Source organism: Manacus candei, unplaced genomic scaffold (assembly GCF_025592945.1).
Source record: "Manacus candei isolate 608988 ecotype Guabito, Panama unplaced genomic scaffold, ASM2559294v1 h1tg000047l, whole genome shotgun sequence".
NCBI classification, from domain to species: domain Eukaryota; kingdom Metazoa; phylum Chordata; class Aves; order Passeriformes; family Pipridae; genus Manacus; species Manacus candei.
The window spans coordinates 3,491,504-3,517,106 of record NW_026138095.1 but is presented as its reverse complement, the minus strand read 5'-3'; the positions used below and the strand labels follow the sequence as shown (position 1 = coordinate 3,517,106).

The following is a 25,603-nucleotide window of genomic DNA, read 5'->3' as shown; positions in this document are numbered from 1 at the left end:
TAGTTGGTAAACTTTGGAAGAGACACTATTTTCAAGTATTATTAACTCACTCTCAATTACAGCATGTGCACAGTTAAATGCTAAAGGTGTTCTTACTGTTCTGTATGAATTCTGAAACAGAATTTGGTAGTCAACAGACAAATCATCCATCAGTACAGAAAAAACAACAGATGCTGGGCTATTTTTGTTGTTTCAACCCATATAAAATTCCATTTTGCTTGGAATCAGGTCTCTAGATTTGTCTTCAAAATAACAACACAAAGACTCTGAAATTCTTTTCTCCCTCAAGATGAGGTTGGTTTTCTATACCATGAGATTAATCATAATGGAAATTATGCTTAATAGATGGCTATCAAAAACGGGCAGGAAAGTTGCAAAACTGGATGTTACCTTTGTGTTTATAATTTCTGGATTTGCACAGGCTGAGATGAAAACTCTCACATAAAGTTCTTTAAAGCACAGCCAAATGCTGACCCATTCCATAGCAGCTCATTCCTAAATGGAGTGAGAATCCTTGGAGTTCTGATAAGATGATGGGACCAATAAGCTGTTTGATGAGGTGTTATATAATTTTTGGTACTAAACAGATGGGTTTCATTATCTAAGGAAACTAATAGAACTACTTTTCATTCTACTGGAGACCCAATTTTGGTTTATGACCTGTACATAACATTTGAAATAGGATCTATAAATGGAAGATAACAAGTACTCGACTTTTTTGTCTGAAAATCGTGTCTCCTACAGTATAGAAATACATTTATTGGCAAGTCTTCACTTTTTATCCTAAAAATGATTCTGTAGTCTCGTTTTATATAGTCAAACAGCTGCCATACTCACTGCCAGCTATGAATATAGACTTGGCTCCAGAGACAAATCATATCTCCAAAATTAAATGCGAGCACAGATCCCATCACTCCTCTCGAGCTGCTTGTTGTGAACCATCATTTTTCAACCCTGAGATTAAAACACTGAGAGACCTCATCTTCATCTGCATGGTGGCTGCTGATTCCAAACAGTGAAGTGCATTGACCCAGAAGAAACGGGCTCTTCAGAGACGGGCTCCATCAAATATACATGGGAGCAACTTCCAAGGGAATTTTTGGAGAGTGGCTTTGCCTGCTGCCATTGATGCTTTTTGGCAGATCTGCTGCAGTCTGCAGTTTGCTTCAGTCCCTCTTGGTCTTGTGTCATCACTGTGCACCAGCCCCGTTGTCACTGCAGCACATCTGCCCTTTGCTGGGCTTGGGCACTTTGCAGGACTTAACAGTTGGGGTGGGATGCAAATAAGGCCAACAGGGAAGTTTCAAACTGCTCAGACCTGCAAACTTCTCCCTGAGCCTCACAATTCAGAGAAAAGGCCTTTTCTATTTTGGATTAATTCAACTGAATATCAAAGGTCTGGCACAGGATGTTTCCTGATAATGGCAGGGAAGCATTTCAAAAGGAATCATCTGCAAAGGAACGTGTCAGGCAATCCAGACAGAGAGGCTGCTGCTGCTTCCCCTCTGCTGGATAGCTTTTGGAATACTACTGACCAGCAAGATTTCAGACCAAAATAAAAATAGTTCTGATTCCTAGCCAGGCTTTTCTGCAGCCCCTTACACTCCCTTCCTCACCACTTCACAACCAGGCTGTCTCTTACCTCTGACTCCTTGTAGTAGCGCTCGGGAATTTCGTCGCTGGCAATGTCAATAAAGCAAACCTCTCGCTCCAGGTCTTTAGCTTCTTTGTCAAAAATCTGCAAGAGTTAAAGAAATTCAAGGCTGTGACAGAACAACACCCTCACAAAATCCACCTGGAGTCGTGGTTACAAGCAGTTTCAATGACCTGCAACAGAATGTATTTTAGGCTTGTGCCTGAACAGCTTCGTGTAAGACACTCAGGGTTTTGCGGGGACACGGTCACGTTCTCCAGCCTCCTGCACACACTGTGTTCAGCACCTCCTGCTCCCACTGCTGTTCTTCCCTGGGCTTTCTGGATGGAGACTTTGGTTCCAAACAGTAAAGTCACCAGCTCAGGTTGGTTTTACCATGTTCTCCAGTGTTTGCCCTAGAGCCCATCACTGTGTAAAACCCCAGCTCTCTGCACTCGGGGTGTTTCTGACCTTCTCACTCTGAGGACGACAGCAAGGTGCAGGTGTTTGCTGTGAACACTCAGCCTAAGCTGCTGTTATACCGAGACTCCAAATGTTGGTTGAACTGCCTCAGTGGAAGCTGCAAGCTCCTCCTATCCATCTGTGGACACACAGAGCCCATCTTCATTTCAATCCTTCAGGACCTGCTTCGGAACCCCAAGTCTCTTGTTCTATGCAAGGCAAACGATGGGGATATTTTGAAAATCCAGGTCATTTGCAGCTGCAGCACAGTCTCCTTCTGTGCCTCTGTCCATAATTTAATTATTTAGGCATCTCAGTGACCCATGTGACTTACACTGTGTCTGCAATATGTTTCTCTCATAATTCTGAGGCGTGGAAATAGTGCTGAGTTAAAGGCTGCCGTGAATTAGTGCCATGAAATTCAGGGAAGTTGTGCAGCCACTGTCAGGATCAGTAACAAGCTCATGATGTGCTTTTTTCCTTTGGGGCACAATGTTCTATAGCTGACATTTCCAGGAAGCATAAATATTTTTGTTTTCCTTTTTTTTCCCCCCTCTTTAAATAAATGCAGCGAACGCTCTGCTGATTTAATTTCATTTAATTTCATCCTGGAGGAACAGTTAAAAATACAAAATGCCAGCAACTCTTTAGGAACAAGAATGCTACTTTATTATTTCTGAAAGCAATGCAGCTGCCCATTTAAAGAATTTGAAGTGAGCAATGGCCTCCAGTGAACACAGGAACCAGCTGATAAGAACATTGCTCAGGAAATCATAATTCAAATAGAGGAAAAGCTGAAGTTTTGACTCTAAAATTTTAACTTGTCTTGGTAGTGAATGAAATAGGCAGCACTGCATGTTCATTGAGCTGGATGTTAACATGTTCACACATCTGACACTGCAGAAAAACTGAAAAAGAGAAACTACAGCCTAGTTTTATTTGTGTGCCTGTCCTCCTTCTCCAATCCCTGCTTTGCAAAAAATTGTGCTGATTATTTGAACAAACTGGAGCTGGGAGGTCCTTCCCCTGTAGTGCTCCTTCTCTGAATTGGGCACACTGATGTAAATCACTGCTGGCTTTATATATATAATATAGGTCGTTTTTTCTAAGCTTCTTCCCTTGCTTTTTTTCCTAAACAAATTCAGAAATACAGAGCAGCTCACAACGAAATAAGTTGGACTATTTCTGGAACAAGATCCTTTCCACCATAATCTCTACAAAATAATGGAGATTGCTCTTAAATGGACATTACCAGGTCAGCTGAGGCTCTGAATCTGTCCATGGTTTAGGTACAAGCCTCATAAATTTAAGCACATGCAAATCTCTGCACATTTGCAAGGCCCTAAATGGGGATTATTACCCAGTATCTTATCCAAAGAAATGTGCCCTGCTCTGTCCCAGGCTTGATCCATGTATTTCACCTCATTTAGAATATAGCTCTAAATTCCTTTCCTCTCTTTAAAGTGCTGTGATGGAAGTGGGGATGACAGATGCCTTTGCCAATCTGTCAAAACCAGGAGGAATTTTTCAACCATTTCAATGATGCCTCATTTGCTGCCCAGGCTGTCTCTGACCATTCCCTCTACTCCAGAGCTTTGCTGAATGACATTTTCACTTCCCTTTGCCAGCAGAACTTGCTGTCTAATCATTTATGCTTCTCCCCTTCTCAGATTGTCCTCACAAGATTTGCAGTTTGAGATTTAATCTTCTCATTCTATCAGCAGTGGAAAATAAGAAGTCATTAGAGAACAAGACTGATTTCTTTCTTAGCTCTAATTCTCTTATTGCCTCTCGTAGCCACAGAATGTGGGATTGCCTGAAACCCTGTAGGGAGGATGGGTTTATTGTGGTTGTGATCAAAGAGACTGGAGAAATTTAAAAGTTTTAAGGGAAAAGATTAAAGGCCACAAAAAGAAGCAGAAGGCTCCCAATCTGTGCAACTGTCTTTGCAAATGTGCAGAAACTGAATGGTGAGAACAATCTGTATCCTTAAGGAGATGATGTAGAAAGGCAGAATATTAAATATTATATTGGAAAGAACTGGACAGGCTTTACATTTGGAAGCCAAGTAATTAACTGAGATTGAAATACACAATCAAATGGAAAACAAAGAGCAACATTCAGGCTGAAGTGTCCTTTTTGCTGTGGGTTTTGGGTTTATTTGGGGGGGGGAGGAATGTGACAGCTTTTCTAAAACAAACATTTATACACTTCCTCCTCCTAAGAGGAATGGATCTCAGCACGTCACAGAGTGATAGAAAGTGGAAGAAAGGTTTCAACTGGGTCTTTATGATTCTCAGTAGTTTCTCCTGGTGAAAATAAAAAAAAAAACAACAACAAAACCAACCAATCAAAGCACACAAAAAACCCCTCTGGCAGATGATGCTGGTACCTCAGCAAAGAGAGCTCACACAGGACAGTGTAGAAATGTAAAACCTGAGGTATTTAAATTTCTCTCATGCCCTTCAATAACATATCCTGGCACACCCTTGGCTAGTGACTCTCTTTCCCAGGTGGCCACAGCCAGAATAAAAACTCAGGTTAGGAGAGGACGGGAAGTCAAGAGCAAATTTAACATCATTTTTGCTACAAGCTTCTCTCCCATTTTGCTTCTTTTTCCTATTTTTTCAGGCTAAGTTGCTGGCTTCAATTCCACTCAGATGTAGTCAATCCAAAATTTAACTTTCAAGGCCAATCCCCAAAGCTAACCTGGGTTGGATAGAAACAGTATAAAGGCAGATCCTGCTGAATCCATTGATTCCACCCACTCTGGCAAACTCCTTGCTCCTCTGCACTACCAGGAGGGTCACATCCCTGCCTCTGGCTGGGCTTTATTTCATAATACATGATCCTCTCTTGTGATGTTGGTTTTTGTGCCCTCAAGAGCAGAAGAGCCATCCAAGGATTACCAGCTGGAAAAGGTGTTCAGCTCTGTTCATTACCACAAAATGGTTTCTTTTTTTACCAGCCCAGACACAAGGAGTTTGTGGTCAGAAGCCTGTAATGAGGCAGCTAATTCGTGTTAGGGGTGTAATTGCAGCAAGGACTGCAAGAATAATCCTTTTTTTTCTACCAAAAAAAAGGCACAAAATATACTCTCCACCTTGAAATTCTGATCTCCTCAGATTGCCAGGGCCAGAACCCCTGAGCAGGTTGTGTCACCTGGGGCACTGCAGCTCTCGTTTTTCTGAAGGAAAATTTGCTCTAAACCAAAAGAACTTCCACTCAGAACTTTACCCATGGAGTTTATTGTGTAACTTTTCAGTAAGTCATGCCCCAACCTCTTTTACCTCAAAAGTCCCTTAATTTGCTTTTTTGGGGTAAAGATTACAGGAATTGACCAATTTCAGACCTGTTTGCTGGCTAAAACTATTTCTGTGGACACACATAATTGGGAGCAATTCTTCTATGGGAAAAGGCTGAATCCCTCTGTGAGAGCAGAAAATTCGGCTCCCTGAACTGCAAGGGAATATCCCTGTCTGCTGCAGAGAGGGAGAGGCACTCACATATTTATCTGCAGCCTTGCTCCCTGCTCCTTTTGCTCTCCATGTCACGACTCCCCTCTTATTCCATCTCCTACCAAATATCTCATTTAGATTTGTACTTTCCGGACACAGAAATGGATTTTTATGCCATTATGTCAAAGTAGCTATGCTTCCAAGACCATGATACACTATCTGTAATATTTACTGGGATTAGGGTTTTTTTTAAGTCACATCTAGTTCAAGTGCCAGATTTACTAACTCACTTCGGCAGTTCATTTAGAAAAATCAAAATGTAGAGGCACAACCACAGCACTTGTTCACACTCCCTGTCAGTGTGGGCCCTGTCATATGTTCTGTGAGAGCCATATGTGCTTGGGACACACGATCTGGAGTTCAACAGAGAGACAGCTCTTCACACAGGAGGAATTTCAGGCTAACCTCTCCTCTGGTTGGCTTGTATTTTTTGAGAATTATTAGAGGGGGAAAGCTCTACGAAATCAGGATTTTTCACTGCAAATTACACAGGAGACGATGGATATTTAATACCAAAATAAAGGAAAAGTCCAGGTGCAAATAAAAGCACCCTCAGAGTGCCCCTGGCTTTGACTTTGCCATGTTTTGAGTGATGCCCAGCAATCCTTTTGACAGTTTCCAGAATGAGATCCTGCTGTGCAGTGAGGCTAAACCAGGGCACAGCTGAATCCTTTTCAGCTTAAATCAGTGTTTCATGGCAGTTGCTTTAAATAGTGAATTTACATTTAATTTCCATGTGCTATATTCAAGTTTGTTACAACCTACTTCCATGTTACTAAGACAGAAGATAAAACTATGGAAAAAAAGCCCACCCTAAACCAAGCCAAACTAGAAATGGATTTTCTTGTGAGCTGCCATACCTAAAATTTATTTTACTTCAGTTTAATAATCAAGACCCAGCCATGGAGTTTTCCAGAGAAAAATGTTATGCTACAAAGAGCAAGGCACTGGAAGTTTTATATACAGTGAATTTCCATTATTGACAACTTTTGGATTATTTTACAAGCTGTACTTTTTTGCTTTCCTCAGACACTGTCAGATGGTAAAGATTCACTGCCCAAATATCAGCAGCAATTAATTCTGTGACTAAAAAACAAATCAAAACAAACCAACAGCAATCAGTCAAACATAATGACCCTTCTGCAACAAACAGGAAAATTGAGTGTCTCTGTGATTCAGTGATTTGTTTGAACAGTGTCTGTCCTCACTCTGCCTTTCTCTACCTTCAGCTACAAACTGCTTTTCAAACCTTTTCCCCATGACTAGAGTGTGGCATCCAAGGAAAACAGGGAGCTGTGTGAGATCACTGTGCATTGATTACAGCATCCACTGGAGCCATATGGTGGATCCTTTGGAATCAACACAGCTCATTGTCATGCACAGTTGGTGCATTCCTCACTAAAACTGAAAAACCCAAAATGTGTGTCCGTAGTGCACATGGAAATAGTGAGAACAGGAGATGGGGGAAAGTGAGAGCAAGACACCAATTAGATTAAAATGAGCCCTGTGTGACACAAATACTGACCATGCAACAGACTGGGTAAAGAAAAGACCTGCCCAAATAAAAGCACAGATTAAGGAAGTCTGTTCCTAGGAAGCACACACCTCAGTCACTCCCAAACCAGCAGCAACTCCCACCCCTCCTGCCCGGATCTGTGACCATTTCAATCCTTGGGCAACCTCAGGGATTCTCCTGGATGTGCCCTATGGTTTTAATATTCAAAACACAGACTTTCTGTCTCTACATTCCAATTCCCAAAGTGCTGATTTTCCCTTGTGGTAAGAGAAGTGTGTGATTACTCTGCACTTTCCCCCTGGTCTGTGCTCACTGAGGCTCTGCTGCAGCACCTGCAGCTCCCTCTGCGGCCCCGACCGACGTCACGGGCTGGGGATGCAAAGGGAAGCAATATTTTCATGTGCCCTGCAGATCCCACCTCCTGGGGCATTTACATGACAGAAAACATTCCAATTTTTTAGATATTCCATTTTGTAATTTCGAACAAAAGTCAAATAAAAAAATAAAATTTCTCTTTAAATCAAGAACTCGGCTTTTTAAAAGGAAAAAGAGGAAACACTGCCTGACTCCTTGGTCCAGTTTCTAACAGCTACCAAAGCTATAAACTGCAAGGTAGCAGGGACAATATTTGATGTACTAACGTGTTCATCCAGCACTGGCTCTGTTTTTCCAGGGAGAGAGTTGCCATGGAACATCTCGTGTGATAAAGCAAAATCAGCTGCACTGGGCACTGAAATCACAGCTGGATGGATTTATGGTTCTGCACCACTACCCAAGGTTTTACCTCAATAAAGGACTTTATTATTGTCCACTGTTCTTTCTGTCAGTGTTTGTATTTGTGCAAATCAAGTTCAAACTTTAACAGATCAGAACAATAGTGCTTTAACACATTTAAAATAGGTTAAGATGATAACAAAGTTAAAGACACAAAAAAATCTAGTTCTGGAGGAGTGATCATTATTGATCACCAGTATCTTCTGTCAGGACAATTAGGAAGGAAAATCAGGAGGAATTTTGCATCAAGATATACTGCAGTAATTTGGTAGAATTATACCAGACAATGCAACATGTTAAATAAAACAATTCCAATAACATACCAGCCTGCTAAATGACACCAGGAACCTGAGAGCATTTATATTGCCTTCTTCCATTCATCAGTGGAATTAGTTTCAGAGTTTTAGTATCCTTATATCTAATTATTGCTTTTCACAATCAATATCTACTTTACCAGACAGCATGGAAATGAAGAAGAGATAAAAGATTTCAAAAAACCTGTATGATCTCAAAAAAAAAAAGAAATAGCTGAGTTAAAATCAGACGTGCATTATTACCCTCATTACCATAACATTAATATTCATTCAGTCTATTTTGCACTACAACTGCAAAATTTACAGAAGTATTTTTTGGATTAATTATTTCTTCATCAGCCAAGGTTGATAGTTGCAATGAAGGAATATATACTGTATCTAAGGAGATCTATAGGAATGGGTGCTGCTTCCTTTTGTTTTCTAGCCAGACAAACATTGTGAAATTTAATCTAAACTTGTCTGACACGAAGGACAAATACACTTTGTGTGCTCTTAAGAGAAGTTTAAGCCTGTTCAGTGAGTAATGGAAACAAAATGGACCCCAGTTCCAAGGTTTGGATTAACAGAAGTCTCTCCATATTTATGAACCTTTCAGCATTTCAGGGCTGTACCAGCCATGTCTGTGTCACCAGATCAAGGACATTGGATCAACAGCACAAAAATGTAGATATTCCACTGGTTTACGGTGTCCACACCCATGAATAGCACAGCTCACGGAATTACAAAACCAGGGAAATTAGGGCTGCAGTGCAACTCTCTAATTCAGTTTCTCTTTCTCCTCCTCAGTTCAAGCAAGGGTCAATGAAATCTCTTAATCTAGGTAAACACTTGCCTAGTCTGTGACTCAGGTGCTGCAATATAAAGGTAATATGATATTATCCCCCTGGCACTCTGGGAAAAATGACATTGGGAGAGCTGGATTCAAGCAGAGTAGAGACTCTTTGATTTACATCACCCAAGTATCCCACCTCTGTGTCCCTTTCCTCTTAAATTCCCTGGCTGGGTACTGTTCAGGGCTTGATTCACAGGGGTTCAGCCACAAGCTGACACCCTGAAAACTCACTGATTCAACAGCTTCAGTTTTCCCTCTGTCAGGCAGCAGCACAGAACGTGTCTGCTCACTGCTGACATTATGATGTACCAGAAGACAAGTCTGCACCCTCCCAAAGCCAAAGGTGTGGGCTTGCTCTGAATGAAAAGTGCTGCCAAAAAGCAGAAGGTGAACATTAAATAGTGCATAAATTACATAATGCTCACATAGCTGGTAATGGAACACACTTCTTTCTGACTCGCTCACTGCACTGGCTCAGAGCAGCGCTGACTGAGGGCTGTGGGTATCTGGGGGGTAATAGATGATCCCTGTCATGTTCCCAGTGGGAAAGTGTCTGTATGCCAAAAGCATTATTCCAAATGATACCTTGTTCTTGTACATGTAATTACCCTGCCATGAGCAGCCCAGCAGCTGTCAGCCTCGTTAACAGCAAGGCTGAGGGAAATGTGCCTCCCACCTGCAGAACAGAAAACACCTTCCCCTCACCAAGGCTGCAGGAGGGACACCTCCAGGACACTGGAAGGCTGTGTCTCACAATCCTTAAAACCTGCTTTACTGCCTTCTTCCTTCTCAAGAACAGGTTCAAACACTCCTTCATTGGGGTCTCCGTATTACAGATCACTTTTCTGGACATTGTAACTTGTATTTCATGCCTACAAGAAACTTCTTCCCCTAAGTGTGCAGCCAATGGCTGTTTAAAGCAAACCAAAATGAAACACAGAGGAACGTGTTTGTGTGTGAATCCAAGGGCTGCAACTTTAAATGTTGGGCTTTATTGGAAGTTACTCTTTTTTGGCAAGGTGTAGGACTCTGCTTTGCTCCCTGAGCAACAAAGCCCCACTGAGCTCCTGCCCTCTGCTCCTGAGCCCCCCCCCGGATCAGCAGCTGCTGGATATCCCATCCTTCCCTAGAGAGGATTTTAAATAGTTAATTGTCTTCTCATTTTTAAGCTGTAACTCTGAAACCTTTTTAACTTTGGGTAAATGATTGCAAAAAGCATCACCTCGGTCCCCACCCACTTTTCCCCTGAAGCTGTTTACTGAGATCTCTGACCATTGTTTAGTTTCCTGTTTGCTCTTCCTGACACCACCTTGGAATTCGACCCCCTTTACCCACAGAGAATTATGTGAAACTGGAATACAATTACACCAAAAAAAAAGTAATCTTTTCTTTACTCTGCATAAAGGTTCACCAGGACTAAATTCACATGTGTAACTTGTGCTCAGAGAAGTAACAAGTAGAAGGGGACAGGCAGAGGGGACAGTGTGTACACGGATCTTTCATCTCCTGCTGGTTTAGAGGCAACTCCTCTGCAAACTTAGAAGCTCCTCATGACCAGGTCACCCAGGGAGAGGCAAAGGCACAAACTGATGGGGCTTTTCCCCAAACTGAGACCCACAACCCCCAGACACAGACCACGGGTAACTAAGAGGATTAAATCTAACGTTGCACAAGCCATGGAACTTACACTGTCGTTGCTTCCTTTGTTGTCCTCGTACTTTGTCTCTATATGAATGGAGAATTTAGGCAAAAAGGAACACTGCAACAGAAGAAAGAGATGTTTAACATAAAAAATGCACCTTGTTTCATCAACTGACATATTCAGTACAAACCCTTCAGTATCAGCTTTCTTATTTTTTGCAGGTGACTTCAAGAAAAAAATGTAAAAGTTCACAGAACATAAAAGCAAAGGGTTTTATGATTCTGGAGGGATGTAGAGATTTTACCTAAAAGCTGAATACTATAATGAAGGTATAAATAAATTAGTAAAGGCACTCTGGAATTATTAGATACAATTGTTTCCATGCTCACTATGCCAAAGAGTTTGAATGTACTGAATGCCTTGTTATAAATTTAATTCACTAAGATCTTGAGAGCAATTTGATATTCCTCATCATGGATCAGTCTATCCCTCCTATAAAATAAGCCAAGGACACTTCACTACCTGCAGGTCCTGACCAAACAGACAGCAATGCTTTCATGTGTGAGGGCTTTTTACAATTTTCAGTGAGAAATGAATTTCAGTGTAATTTCCTATTAATGAAATTAAGATGGATTATGAGCTGCTGGGGAAATTCCTTTACACTAAACCCAAATAAATTTTCAATAATGCAAAAAATTTAAGAATACACAAATGGTTTTTCTATTAAAGATAATATTTCTGTATTTACATGGGAATAAATTTATTTTTCTGAGGATTGCTCAGCTTAGCTGTCTCACGAAGACTAGAATTTATAGCAGTAGGCAACATAATTCGAGTAGAAAAAATACTTCAAGTATCTTTTATTTAGCATGTCACAGTTTTCCTTTCAAAGCAACTTTGCAGGTAGGCAGACAGAGCAGCTGTGTAACCAACCCTGAGGGACTCCAGTTCAGCATCTTTACCATTAGTCACCAAGTCTTTTCTTGCATTAACTGATGCAGCACAAATCCCCTACAGCAAATGGCTCTCTAAGGTGCTGTACATACAGGTTATACAATGAGGACACAGTGCCTCAGTGGCCACGGTGCTGTTGGCCCAAGTTTGGGCTTGATAACAGCGGGAAAGCTCTGAGGGAGGGGCTGATGACTAAGGGAGAGGTGATTTAGGAGGCCAGGTGGAGTTGCAGCACAACTGAAATGAGGAGCCAGCTCCCTGCAGGCTGCGGAAAATATGGCCCTTCTTCCCCGGATATCACCCAACAAGTCATTGCTCAACGTTCTTCTGAGCCCAGGATATCCAGTACTCAACCAGCACATCCACAGGCAATCCTTAAAAAACAAGGGAGAGAGTTTTCCCAAAATGAGGTGCTGTGAAAGGCAACCCCCTCCCTTTGTGCCGTTGATCTGAGGCGTGGCTGCAGTTGCAGATGAAATTATGAATAAAGCCAAATGCCAGATTTCCCTTTCCCCTTGCTACTAAAAAAACCCCTGCTGTTTTCAGTCACTGCCTGGAGGTCACCAGCCGTGAGTCAGGTCATGACACTGAAATGGTGCTGTCCCAAATATTGACTGTAGCAGTTCACCAAGACACTGCTTGAATCTAGTTGTTGATTCCTGTGACCCAGGATCTCAACTCTAATTAAAACACGAGATCTTCTAACCTTATATTTTAAAAAAAAAATCACTAAGGAAAGACCAAGGATCCTTAGAGTAGCACAGAAGAATCATAAGTGCCTTTTACCTCAAGCCACCTCATTAGAGAGCAGAGTCACCCTGTGTAAACCCACCCACAGTCAGCCTCCCTTGTGTTAGGCATGGAGGACTGTAACAACCTAATTTGAGATTATAAATGGTAACATGGGTTTACCCCAAGTGAAAAATTCACCCAAAAGTAACTGCACTGCAAATATATCTCCCAGAAACTCAAGTGACTGGCAGCCACTGCTCCAGCACCCGTGGGGGGTCTCGCTGGCTTTCAGGAACACGCTTAGCAGGGCCCAAATTTTTGAACATTTCACAGAATGTGTCTCATGATTCATCAGCTGTGCTCTGACTAATTGGCAGAGGGCTCTGGCAGAACCAGAACACTGTTTATGCATCATTCAAAAGACTATTATTCATCATGCAAAAAGTTGTTGGGTTTTTTCCCCCCTCCTAAAGTGGCCTCGTATTTACTTAACTGGGAATTAAAATTGTTATGCAACAGTCAGAATCAAACTGGGGAGTGAATAATAGGTAATAAACCCTTGAGCAGATTTTTTTTCTTCCAAGCACTACTCCCTTCCTGCTCTGCCTCTCCTGGGGCCCATGTTCTTCCAGCACAGACCTGGAGGTCATCAATCCCCAGCACACTCAGGAATGCACAAGGTACTGTTTTCAGCTCTCCATCTCGATGTATCCACAGCTTGCAAGGTTCCTCTTTGGAATAAAACAGTGGCAAATTCAATCTTTAACTTGAAATTAGACTTAAATTCTACAAAATAGTACAAAATCTTCAGTGTCTTCAACGGTAAGGTGTAAAGCTCTCAAAGCAAGTGTCTTCTATATGGTCACCTCCAGACTTTTTAGATGTCTTATAAACCCCTTAAAAATTGTTATACCCCAGTATACCTGTGACACTCAAAAACAAACAAGGGGAATATTCTCAGGGGTTTATTTGTTTGTTTTCTTAAACTTTCTATATTTGGCACCTCAATTTTGGATGAGTTGAGAGAGGTTTAAGGCTCGTGAGAGCACTCAGTGCAATAACCGACCTGTAACAGTAATTACCACACACGAGAAGGGGCATTTCCACATGAAAATGAAGGGAATTAATGCAGGATAGAGGGGCATTTCCTCATGAAAATGAAGGGAATGAATGCAGGATACAGGGGCATTTCCTCATCAAAATGAAGGGAATGAATGCAGCACACGCAAAGCACAGCCTGCACTCGCATTTGCAATTCCCCACATATAACCTCTTGAAAAACGAAAGGCCTATTTTTAGCACGGTGATTGATTAGCGTTGCCATGGCAATAAGCAACACTTACAAGAACAGGGTAGAACCCAAGTGTGCCAAAACACTGCCAAAATCTTAAAGAGACAGTCACACACACGGAGTGTGACAATGGTTTTATGGACAGGGCTGTCAGATTAACCTTTGCATGGTAATTACACCCGAGGTGGCTGCAGGAATTACTGGAGTTGTCAGTAAATATGTTCATCTGAGAGAGGTTTCTTTACCCTCTGGAACCTGCTTTGTGTGAGTGATGCCAGTTCATCAGTGCCATTGCAGCTGACATTTTCCACATTTCATTTTCCACATGGTTTCTGTCTGCAGAGTGTTCAAAGACCTGCTAGAGACCTCACCCTTGCACTTCACTTTTCCTGCTCCTTGTGAATATTAATCCACAATCCTTGGCAGTTATTTTTGTACAGTAAGAATTAATCCCACTTTTTATTTAAGCAGCAGAAGCACATTCCCCTAAATCTTAACATAAAAGCCTGGCCAGGCAGACATTTCATATAAATGTCTTCTCAGACACTTCTCAGCACTTCTTAGACTGATGATTTTTTCTATATGGTCACATATACATTATATTGGCAACACAGGTGGAACTGGATCCTTTACAGAGCAATCTCCATGGAACCTCCAGGTAAAGAACCCAGTGACTGCTACAGTGAGGTAAGTGGTCAAGCCAAATTAAATCTTTTCTAAAAGGGTCATTTCCAGATACCACACCCTTTGAATTAAAAAATTTTGGGGCACTATTTTGGTACTCAGTGGGTGACAACAGCATTTCTTTACTGAAGATCAAAATACTGGGAAAGGCAAATGGAGTCCCTACTTCTCTGTAACAGACAAAGGGGATGTGACATTAGGGGGTAGTGGAAGGTGGAATATCCACAGTTCCTTGGAAAATGGCCATCATGTTATTGAGTAGCCTCAGACTGCTCCAGACAGCACTGCCTGGGACCCCCCAGGGCTGCTGTGGGATACAGGTCATCCAGGGCACAGACCAGCAGCCATCAGGATGACAAGGGTGGAAGAGAATGGACGGAAAGGGCTGGGCAGGGGGATGGCAGGATCTGGGCAGGGGGATGGCAGGACTGGGGAGATGTGACTCCACGACAGGGAGGAGAATTTGGACAGCAAGATAAGCACAGGAAGGTGGCAAACAGCAAAACAGAAGTGCTGTTGAGCGGAAAGGGTAGAGAACAATATAAAAGCAGGGCTTGAAAATAAACCAGGGAGCAAAACTCATAAACAAGCTGAGAAAGAAACCCACTGTTTGTATTACATACAATAACTTGGAGATGAAACAGTGACTAACAAGATGCCTCCAACCACTGTGAAACTCTTCTCTCTGGCTTTGCCTTCCCTTAGGATCTCTGTCTTTGATGCATGGGAGCAGTAACCTGCTTATTGAGGAGGAACAGCAGGGAGGAGCTGCGTGCACAAGTGGAAATGACAGTCCCATCAATCAGGGGGGTTTGGATTGCTTCACAATAAGCCAGTGCTGGAAAAAGGGAATTCTCTAAGCAGTTTTGATTTACTTGTTTCAATGGGATTAAGCTATTAGATGAGAACACAGGTTTGAAGCTTTCTAAAAATATGTTATTTGGGTTTTATAAATACTACAGAGGTCCTTCCTGTTTGCTGGAACCTCTAAGGGACACAAATCTGTGTTTTTTTAGAGCAGTGGCACCAGCCTGTCTTCTGAGTTGGGGGTGAGAGGGGAGGAATTCTGGTCGTGACTTTGCATTAGGCTCTAATCCTTCAATAAGATTCTGTTACACTTTTCATGCAGGCTCTTTATCTACTCAAACTGGAGAAAAGTTTATGCACTGAAGAGTGATGGGTTACATCCAAATCTCAAGGGCTGGTAATCAGACCAAGCGAACACAGGAAAAAACTCTACAGCCATGTTTATCTGAAACAACTATTTTCCTTCTCAAGTCATCTCATTATAAAAATAACAGTTACAAAAACCTTCCTTCCAGATAATTTACTTCACAGATAAACCAGCAGCAAAGTGAAGCACAAAACATGCCTATTCTCAAAAGTAATCAGAAAGCAGCAGGTCAGTAATGGACCATTTAGCAACTCTCACTCTGGGGCCTTGACACATACCAGATGACATAATTTTATTTTCCTCAGTCATTTGCTGTGGAAGAATTAATGTCATTGTGATAAATCATCAAAGGAATTGTTGTCTCCTGCTTTCTGTTCCATAACTGTTTTTCATAAACATTCTGAATTTATATCCCATTCCTAAGTTAATTTGAGACATTGGCATCTTGAAGGAATCCTCCTCCTCACAGGGAGTAAACCATGTCATTCCAGTGTTTATTTTGCTTTACATAATTATGAAACCAACAACTGGCCATAAATTATGCACAAAAAAAAATTTGTCCAGCTGTTTTTTTTTTTAATTTCAGCCCCAGAAGTGAAATATTGCTAACAACACTGAAGCTGTTCGGGTCAGGCAGCAAATCTATTTGAAATGCTCCCTGGTAAACACTTGAACTGCTCCTTCAAACTCAAAAGAGTTTGCTTCAATTCTGTTTGTACTTTTCCAAAGCTCTTTGTGCTCCAACTTGAGAGCTAAACTTTGTTTGGCTCATTCTCACTGCACTTCGATCATATGAAGTTTTTGTACCACGGTTTAGTCACCAAACATTCGTGATCTGATTATTTGTTTGCTTGAGGGCTCCTCTCTTTTTTTTTTTGTCCAGAATCTCCACTGTCACTTGAGCAGCTCAAATGGATATTTGCTCTGTGCTGTTTATTTTCCAACGATATCCCAGTGCAGGCAAAGAAACTTAGTTCTACACAATTCCTTTTCGTTTGGTTTGCAAGAGACACAGGTTTGCTTTCTAGTTAATTATTTCCAATCCAGAAAGAAAAATAACAAAGCCTCCTGCAAGTTCCCTCGTTCTTGCCCACCAAGAATAGCATAAATATTTTCCACTCAAGAGACGTATTTGCCAAGGCTGTGATAAGCTGGCACATAAGGGGTTGTTGAGAGCTGCTAGGCATCTTTCCTCCATCCTCCAAGGGACAAAGGGCCCAGCCTGTGACTAGCAAAGGAATTCTTTCCCAAGACAGCAGCTTTCCCCCTGGGAATGCAGGTGTAGCTGGGCAGGAGGCACTTGCTGATTCCCAAGTCCTGGAATCCCTTATGGAATGGAATCCATAGGGCTCCCTTTCTGCTGTGCCCCAGATACAGTATCCCAACTTTATCATCTTAATATCAACCTAATCACAATATTAAATGAACTCCTAGATAAAAATTAATCACGTATTTTGGCAAGGTATCTTGTCAGGTTTCTAATGACAAGATCAAAATCAAAATCAAAGCAGCTCCTCAATAACCTGAAAGACTTTCTCACACAGCCACCTAAACTGAACTTTACAGGGACATCTTACTCCCGAAATAGCACCCCCAAATCTGCCTGACTTCCTTTGGCTTCAGCTCCCAAAGTATTTTTTTCGACTTCTTCCTCCCTCTCAATGTCAGCAGGAAGCTTTCAAGGATTATCTCCAGCTCTGAGACAGCATTTCTTGGGACAGTAGCCATGTGTCATCTTCCTGGTAGGAAGTCTTTTGTGTGGCAGCTTTAACGAGGTACATCTGCAGATGCTCCCCTGCCACGCCACGATTTCACATCTTACACACCACAAAGGCATTGCTTGTGCAATAGTTCTGCTCAGCTCATTATCTCAAGTGTGTCAGCTGCTTTCCATACTTTTAATATGGCTGTCAGGACTTGGGAGCAGACATGCTGTTTGCTGTCAAATTTATCCATAACTGGCCCCAGATTATTAAGGACTAACATCATGACAGCATAATTTCCATTCCTGTTTTCATGCATCCAATCACTCTTGGCTTTTTATACAGCCATTGCAGAGAGCAATATTCTGAAAATTATTTTCAATGCCCAGCGAGCGTTTTTTTTCTTAGGTGTCCTAATTTCAGGCCCCTAAGAAGGTCATATTTATGAATTCCATAATATTCCACAGAAGAACCAGGTTGACAGAATATGGGCTTGAACATTTCTCATCAGCCTTCGTATTTTACAAATGAAAAAGCCTTCAGACCATCAGTAAGATTCAGTCTGTTGTTCATCCTCTTCCAAGTCACTGACAGACACTGAAATAACATCCTAAACCTTTAAGGTCCTTCCCTCTGTTTAGAGTGGAACTTGAAGGCTAATAAGGTGTGAACACACCACAGAGCAGTATGTACTTGATAAGATTATGCTTTATTTATCCAATTATTGGCCTGCCTTTAGAATCAGCTTTCCTTGAAGTGAGGCTCAATTTAACTCTTACCACGGCCCACAGACCCTTTGGAGGGAATTTGCTGTCTGTAAGAAAAGGGTTTCCAAGCTATCTTACATATTTTGGGCAATGCCTGTGGGCTTATTCTTTCTTTCAGAATTCTCTAATGACTACGGAAGATCATAATTTAGAGAAATATTCCAGACAGGGATAGGAATTATTCCCAGTGGTACATTTAACATTTTTGTTCTAGATTCAACAGTTTGAGGCAAAGGCACTGTCTCTGTTTTCCGTGAAGATAAATTCACAGTCTATCAGCTGCATTAAAACATAGTTTAGATTTTTGTCTGCAGTAGTTTCCCTCATCTCATCCCAGTATTTCTAGTTCTGTTTCCTTGCACCATGGTGAGTAATTAGTCCCCAGCTCCCCCAGGCAGTTATACTGTCACTTGTGACTGCTCTGCCTACCTTCTACACTTGGAGACCAATTTAGTTTTACTTTACAAGTCTCTCCAGCCCTGCAATCATTTCTGCTGATGCTCCTGAACATCTCTGTAGCTGTTCACCTTCCACCAACCTGCACTGAAATGTGTCCCAGCTGTGGTTTCATGGGATTACACAGAGATCACCTCCTGGTTCAGGTTCTTTGAGCACAGCACTGCTGTTTGGTTTTGAGAATGTGTTGCATTTCAAATTCAGACATATATATTTCTGTCTGCTACCATCCCTTTTCATCGTTCCCACTCGTCTCTTTCAGTTAAAGAAAAAAAAAGATTCACAGAAAAAAATTCAGATTTACTTTCAAATATCCAATGGAGAGACATCAGTGCAACACAGCAAATGTCACCTTCCCAGCCTAAAACTAAATGTGCTCTCAAAGGTAAACCCTTAATTAATGTGAACTGAAAACATCTTCAGGCAAAAAGCTGAGAATTTGTCCCTCATTACTACTGTCCCTTTTGGGGCATTTGTGTTTCCTCTGACAATCAAATGAACTTTAAACATGAAATAAAGCAGAAAAAGAAAGAAATATCTACAGCACATATTGAAAAGCACAGTTTGGTGCTTTGGGTTTTCAAATCTGGCCATTACAGTTTCAGCTCTTGGTCTCCACCTTTCAGATCTGAGCCTTTAAATCCCTTTATGTTCCCTCTTCCACATTTATCACCCTGAAATCTCTTTCCTCTCTTTATGCTTTATGAGTTTTTAAAAAATCTGCACAAACATTTTGAGCACTGTAGAGTTAAGAAAAACAAGTGGATTATGTTTTATCCACCAGTCAGAAGTTCAGACTAAATCAAAGCAGGAGTTTCCAGAAGGTCCCTTCACCTGGAATTTCCTCACCATCTCCTCCTCATCTTCCAAAGGCTGCTGAAAACTTACTGTACATTATTGAGGCCAGCACATTTAAAACAATTTTTTCTCATGATTTATGTGCTATATTTTGCCTTAGCTCTGCTAGAGAGAATAGCTGATTTTTCTGGGCACTGTGCCCAGATTATGTTTAATTTTGTCTACAGATTGTACAGTTTCCCAGATACTATACCAGAGACGAGCATTTTATAAGTTAATAAAACAATAAATAAAATAAAATCTGTTCTCATGTCTCCACGTAATAACAGGAACCTTAAAAGCCTTTCCCTGTTTTACAGAAGCTTCTCTTTGTTACAGTGAGTATCTACAAATATATCAAATTATTTCGAAGTGATAAAAAAATAAGGTAAATAATTTATAGGATCTCCATAGAAACACTTCAAATTTCCCCTTAAATTTCTTAAACAAATAGCTGAAATAAAGTTACACTACTGAATCCATTATGAATTAGTTATATTAGAAAGGAATCAGTTTGGATTCTACTACTACATTTTACATATTTTTTCTATTTTTAGAATAAAAAAGAGGAAGAAAAACTTACTGTGTATTCTGATTTCCAGTTGTCCATTTGTAAAAAAAAGAATGATGAAGGAAAAGAAAAAAAAGAAGAAATGTGAAATAAAACAATGATGCAAGATCCTTACAGCAAACATACATTAATAATAAAGATTATTGTGTCAGATAGTCTGCTGATTTTATTTGACTAAAGTCTATGGACAATAAATTTAGGACACAAGTCACACAGAACTCAAGCACCTGATGTTTTCTTTGCAAGGATGAAACTGCATAGATACAACTCTCCAGTTTTTACCTGTCCTTATAGACATATAATAAATAATCTTTATTTTCTTATATTAGTAAATATAAGGTGGAAAAATATATGCAGTTCAACAGGAGTTATTACAGAAACTTGGCATCTATTGCTCAGGATGTAACTTGGAGCTTCTGAAGATAAACTCAACTATCCCAAAATCCCAACCCACTCATCATTTCTGCTTTAATCCTTACCTGTGATTGTGTAAGGATAATAATTCCAGGCCTTCTCTGTAACATAAAATATTTTGGGAACGACTGCTCTAGCCCAGCTAGGCAGCTTGCTGAAAGGAAAAAGAAAACATAAAATTAGAAGAATTTATGACTTCTGAGCCTTGTAGAAAAGAAGGTGCTCGTTTCCTGGCAGGTGTTTTAGGGGCCACAGCAATGCCCGGACTTCATGGGAGTATTTTCATTTTTCATGCCTCAGCTTTCCCACAGCACAGGTGAAAGCAAGGCTGGCTCCCCTCCCCGGGGGAGCAGGTCGGTGCCACTGCAATGATCCCTGAGCAGATTGAACCCAGGCTGCAGATTTGGGGAATTCCTGGCAGATTTGGGGAATTCCTGGCAGATTTTGGGAATTGCTGGCCCCAGCCCTTTGGCCATGGCTGGACTCAACAGGTTGGTCCACCTCAGGTGTAACCAGGGCACCACACCCTTAACCACAGGGAGGCACCCTCCGACAAGAGCTCGTGAGGAAACACGGATTTCAGTCCACTTCCATCCCGAATCCATGATTTCTTCTTCTTAGAGGCTGTTTTTTCTCCCTCCATATTCTCTGCCAGCGCTCCAACCCTCATGTTCAGCTCACCTGGCACGCAGCTGTTCCCACACTACCAACACCAACTCCCAGGTGGGAGGGTTTTCTATTAAAATTAACAAATCACTCAAAACACCTCGTGAGGTTGGCAGGCAGCGTTTGCCCCTCTCTGCTGATGAGAAAAGTAAATAACAAAAGGGAAGGGAATTAATGGAACTGATGTCACAGCTCAGAGCTCAGTCTGTCAACAGAACTCACCAGCATGGTGGTACAACAGCAGCAGGGCCAGAAATGAATGGATACAGCATCATTAAAGGATAATTAAATAATACTATGGCAGAAGGGGAGCATTCTTTTACCACGGCTCTTGGGTCTCTTATTTCCAGCACTCTGGTCACAAAACTGATGAGCAAAGAAACATTTTAAAAAGGCAAGTTCACTGTAATTCCTCTTTCAAGCCTTTCTTAATGACTTCAGCTATAAGCACTGAGGCTGCCAGGACTGGTCACTCTGAGGCACCTTGAAAAACCACAAATATCCCTGTTCTTGAGGGACTCAGTTCCAATTGTTGGTCTAGCTGAGAAAGTCACCTGGACCAAGACTGAATCTTTACTGAACTGGAGGCTTTCAAACCTCCATTTTCCAAGTGGAAATGTTTGAAACAGTTCTGTTTAGATAACTGTGTGCAGAAAGTAAATTAACTTTCCACGTTAGCAAATTTCTGAAGAAAATACAGTTCGGATCATTAGGGTTTATTTAACTACGGTCTAGCTACACATAAATATTTTATCTGTCCAGGGGCAAAATGCAGAGTTAGTACATTATCTACAGATCCAAAGCCAAGTGCATTGACTTTTGCTCTTTGATGACATTGCTCAAAACTCGATTCTTTTCTTTACATAAACCTTTCTTGTGTACAGACTTTTAAGCAGCATTTTACATCCTGCATAACAGACTTCCCTGTATCAGATCTGTTTATTTTGTCAGCCTCTGTCAGTGTTTTTATGACTGCCTCCCTTACCTTTGCTAAACTTTACTCTGATGCCTAAATTATAAATACCAGAGGATGCAGAGACTTTCAGCTTCTGAAAACATTGTTCCAGCAGGAGAGAAGAGGCAGTAAACAATTCTAAATATAACTAAGGTTACACTGACACTCGAAAACATACATCTGCTCATTTTGCAGTTTTTTTGGTTATTGTTTTTAGCATATCTGCCTGTCTACCTATCCTCACTGGTACAGCACATGTTGTAAAAAATAATTTTATGAGCAAAACACATATTATACTCAGAATTGCCAGTAAGTCCCAGTCACAGGCACACATGAATTGTTCCAAGGGTCCACTCAGAGAATGAAAAGATAATATTTCTATTTCAGCAGCACAGGTATCTGTGGATCACATTATCTATTTTATTTTTCTTATTTTTATTCTTATTATTATTCCCCAGGTGAAGTTCAGTCTCTCAGCACACAGGGAGAATGTGTTTTTTAAAGGCAGTGCAGCTGAAACCACTGGTGAGCAAGAAGACCCTCTGCAAGAATTAAAGGATTGGCAGATAAGAGAAGACAACACAAATAATACACAAGTATTTGCAAGAAACCATCACTAAAATATAGAAGCTCAAATTTCTTCAAGAGAGATCAGTCCAGAAGAAAATAGAGTGAAGCAAAGTTCCCCAGTTTATTAGGGCAGTGGGCCCTGGAGGGAGAAAAGCTGAGGCAGAGAAAAGCTGGTGTGGGGAGTCCTGTTCCTCAAGGAAGGCAGGCAGAGAAGTTTGCAGCACATCTTGTACTGAAGCACATCTCCTGGAGTGAAGCTTTCCAGGGATATTTTGGCCTCCAGGCACAATCCACAGTGGCCTGAAAACCTGCTGATCCCTCCCACAAATAGCACTGCAATATCTGGTGGCACTGTGACACCAAACCCAGATTAAAATGGCAAATCTAGAGATGGAGGATTCACAGTTATTATCAAACTTGGTCAGCCTGATTTCAAACATCCACCACAGCTGGAGGCTGTGGATGTTCTGAAAAGATTTGAGTGGGCACTCAGATCTTCTTTGTCAGTCTTTGTACCCATCTTTGGCTGAAAGATCCTCTGTCCCACTGCCTGCATTACCAGGAACCACTTCCCAAGTATGGTTTGTACATGTTTTCTAGGTCCTTGTGGTCGTTCTGAATCACCCTCAAGTGGCAATTCTGAAATGCTTAAAGCCTTATTGCTTTTTAACATGCTGGAAAGAAATATCCAGAAACATTTAAAAAACCACACAAATTCTGGGAGCTCTACAGTGGGAACACATTTATTGATTTTTTCCAAGTCCTGTATCTAGCCTGTGAGAGAACAGTTACAATTACAATAATATTAAATGTTGGCAAGATATATATTATTGGACTCCTATGTTATCTGTGTGTGTGTGTGTGTGCAACATCACTGGTGATTGAATTTGGCCTGAGTTAAGGTCAGAGATGTCAGAGGTTTGCAGTGCAGGAGTCACCTGCAATGTAAAAACAATAGCTGGAGTGTTTCTATGCCCACTCCAAAAATGCTGCAGAGCAAAAGTTTAATAAAATGAAACAGGCCCAGGGGAAAAGAAGAACTTCAAAAAAGCAGGGATATTCAATTAGATCAGCAGTAGTGCAAACGGGAACAGATTGAGCAATATATTTCACAGGACACAAATCTATATATAAACATCTCTGGCCTGGGAGTGGGGAGGAATCGATGCCTCAGCAGCATCATTTCACCACAAGTCTAAGAAATGCTGGAACTTCGGGGGGAACAAAAGCAAATTGTCCACCAGGTCTTTAAGCCTGATGGTCCAGAAGGTTGTCATTGTAGGAGCCTAACGATCATTTATAACGCAAATTAACTTCGCCGAGGCAAACTCCAGCACCAAAAATGTTGGCTTTGGGACACGATTATGAGGTGAGAAAAACTTTAAAAAAAATATTTTAATGGTTTGGGTTTGGTTTTCTTGGGGGGGCGTTTGTTGGTTTTGGTTTTTAGTTTTGGCTCCCCCTCCCCAACAATTTTAGAAAACGAAATGACAAACAGTTCAGTGTAAAAGAAAACAAAAGTTCTGATTTTCAGGACACCCTTAACTTCAAGTTATAATTCCTTCTCCTGGAAGAGATTCTCTAGAAGGAGTAGCAATAATCCCTCTATTTCAAGCCACTGAACTATCCCATCTTCCTCTGGCTCTCAGCAGGTATTCCTGGGAACACGTTCCACTGCAACAGAAAGGCTCTCTCTTTGCCTGCAAGGGGCATTCCTTGCAAATTTTTAGTACAGCCCACGCTGGGAGAAAACAGTTTTATTGCACTTGCCTGTTGAGATAGACACGTTTCTCTGTCAGCTGCCCATTGCCGTGGTTGGGGTCTTCAAAGGGCTCGTTCTGCACCACTTCCACCCCCTCCCCTCGGTCACTCTGTTCATGGCTGTGCTTGCTGATCATGTACAGCTGGCCAATCCTGTACTGCAGAGCAAAACCAAGACAAAAAGATTAGTTTGATGTAATGATGTAATTTTATGTGCGAATAAAAGGCAGTTTAAAGGCAAAACGCGCTATTTTTGGGGTCCTCCCGTTGTCTTATTCAGCCCAGGGCACCACTTGTGAAAAAAATAACAACACCTGTGTGCATGCACATGTAAAGAATTATGCTGTAAGTATATAAAGGAAGAATAAATAAACAATTAATCTTGTGCTTCCATGTGCTGACAAGGGATTTTAACCAGCAGCTGAACTCTAAAAGTTCTGTGGGACAGGATTCTCCTGTCCTGCCCTGCAAAAAGATTCTGGGTAACTATTGGTGGTGCACAGAAACAGAAAAAAAAAACAAACCATGAGACTCTAAGCCCTTCGAAAAAAGAAGTTTGAGATGAGTGATTTGGCAATATTATTAAAATTAATTTAAGCACTTCAATGATTCTTTTTCTATAGGCTCTTGAGTTACTCAGGAAGCCAAACCACAGGAGGATTGGCCCAACTTTGCTATTACAGAAAAATAAATTGTTGCACCAGCAATTGATTTTTTTCTCACTATGTCTTGCATGTACACCAGGGCTTTTGTCTTCAGAGAAATATAACAAAAAGTACATCCTTGAACCTTCGTTAACAAAGATTTTGGAATAAAACTGTACTTTCCCATTCATTTTCTGGTCTGAAATTTTATTCTCTAGTCCTTTACACATTCTTGAACGTACCAGGGTTCTTATAACAAACTGTCTTTGGACCTGTCCAGTTTTCTCCACTTGGATCCCTCTCTCTCCCCCAGAACAATTTGTTTGGGCATATACCTGCCAATAACTTCAATCACATCAGTCCCTTCCAATACAAAGAACAACCTGTTAATTTAGGGACTGGCTGAGCTGCCACACAGGCTGCCAAGGACCAGCTCAGCATAAGGAAACAAAAGCACAGTGACAGTCTGACCTCAGAAAACTCCATGAGATTCTTGTGGTTATTGCATCTTATAAACAGCAATCCTATCACACACTTGAAAAAGCCCAAATCAAAAGAGCAATTAGCCTGGGAAAAAAAACAAACAACCAAACCATCACAGACTTTATTAGCAACTGGCAACAGGACAGTCTTAATAAACACAATGACAAGGAATAGGATGATGGAGGAATAACTCCAGTTTATTCCTCTGCAGCAGGCAGGCCACAAGAAGGTAAGAAATTTAGAACTTGCA

The 25,603-nt window shown here is 41.2% G+C and overlaps 1 protein-coding gene across 3 annotated transcripts in view; it reads right to left on the bottom strand.

Moving 5' to 3' along the window:
• The window catches only part of PITPNC1 (phosphatidylinositol transfer protein cytoplasmic 1), a 77,217-nt gene that overhangs the window by 17,089 nt on the left and 34,525 nt on the right, over positions 1 to 25,603 (bottom strand). Inside the window, exons 2-6 of one of the 3 annotated variants that reach the window (XM_051797708.1) lie at positions 24,232 to 24,384; positions 20,340 to 20,424; positions 19,873 to 19,880; positions 10,737 to 10,808; positions 1,643 to 1,738 (exon numbers count right to left, since the gene is read on the bottom strand). In XM_051797708.1, coding sequence (XP_051653668.1) covers positions 1,643 to 1,738; positions 10,737 to 10,808; positions 19,873 to 19,880; positions 20,340 to 20,424; positions 24,232 to 24,384 — 414 coding nt within the window. Of the gene's footprint in view, positions 1 to 1,642; positions 1,739 to 10,736; positions 10,809 to 18,534; positions 18,583 to 19,872; positions 19,977 to 20,339; positions 20,425 to 24,231; positions 24,385 to 25,603 lie in introns of those variants that run through there. The other 2 variants (XM_051797707.1, XM_051797706.1) reach the window with 2 other exon arrangements.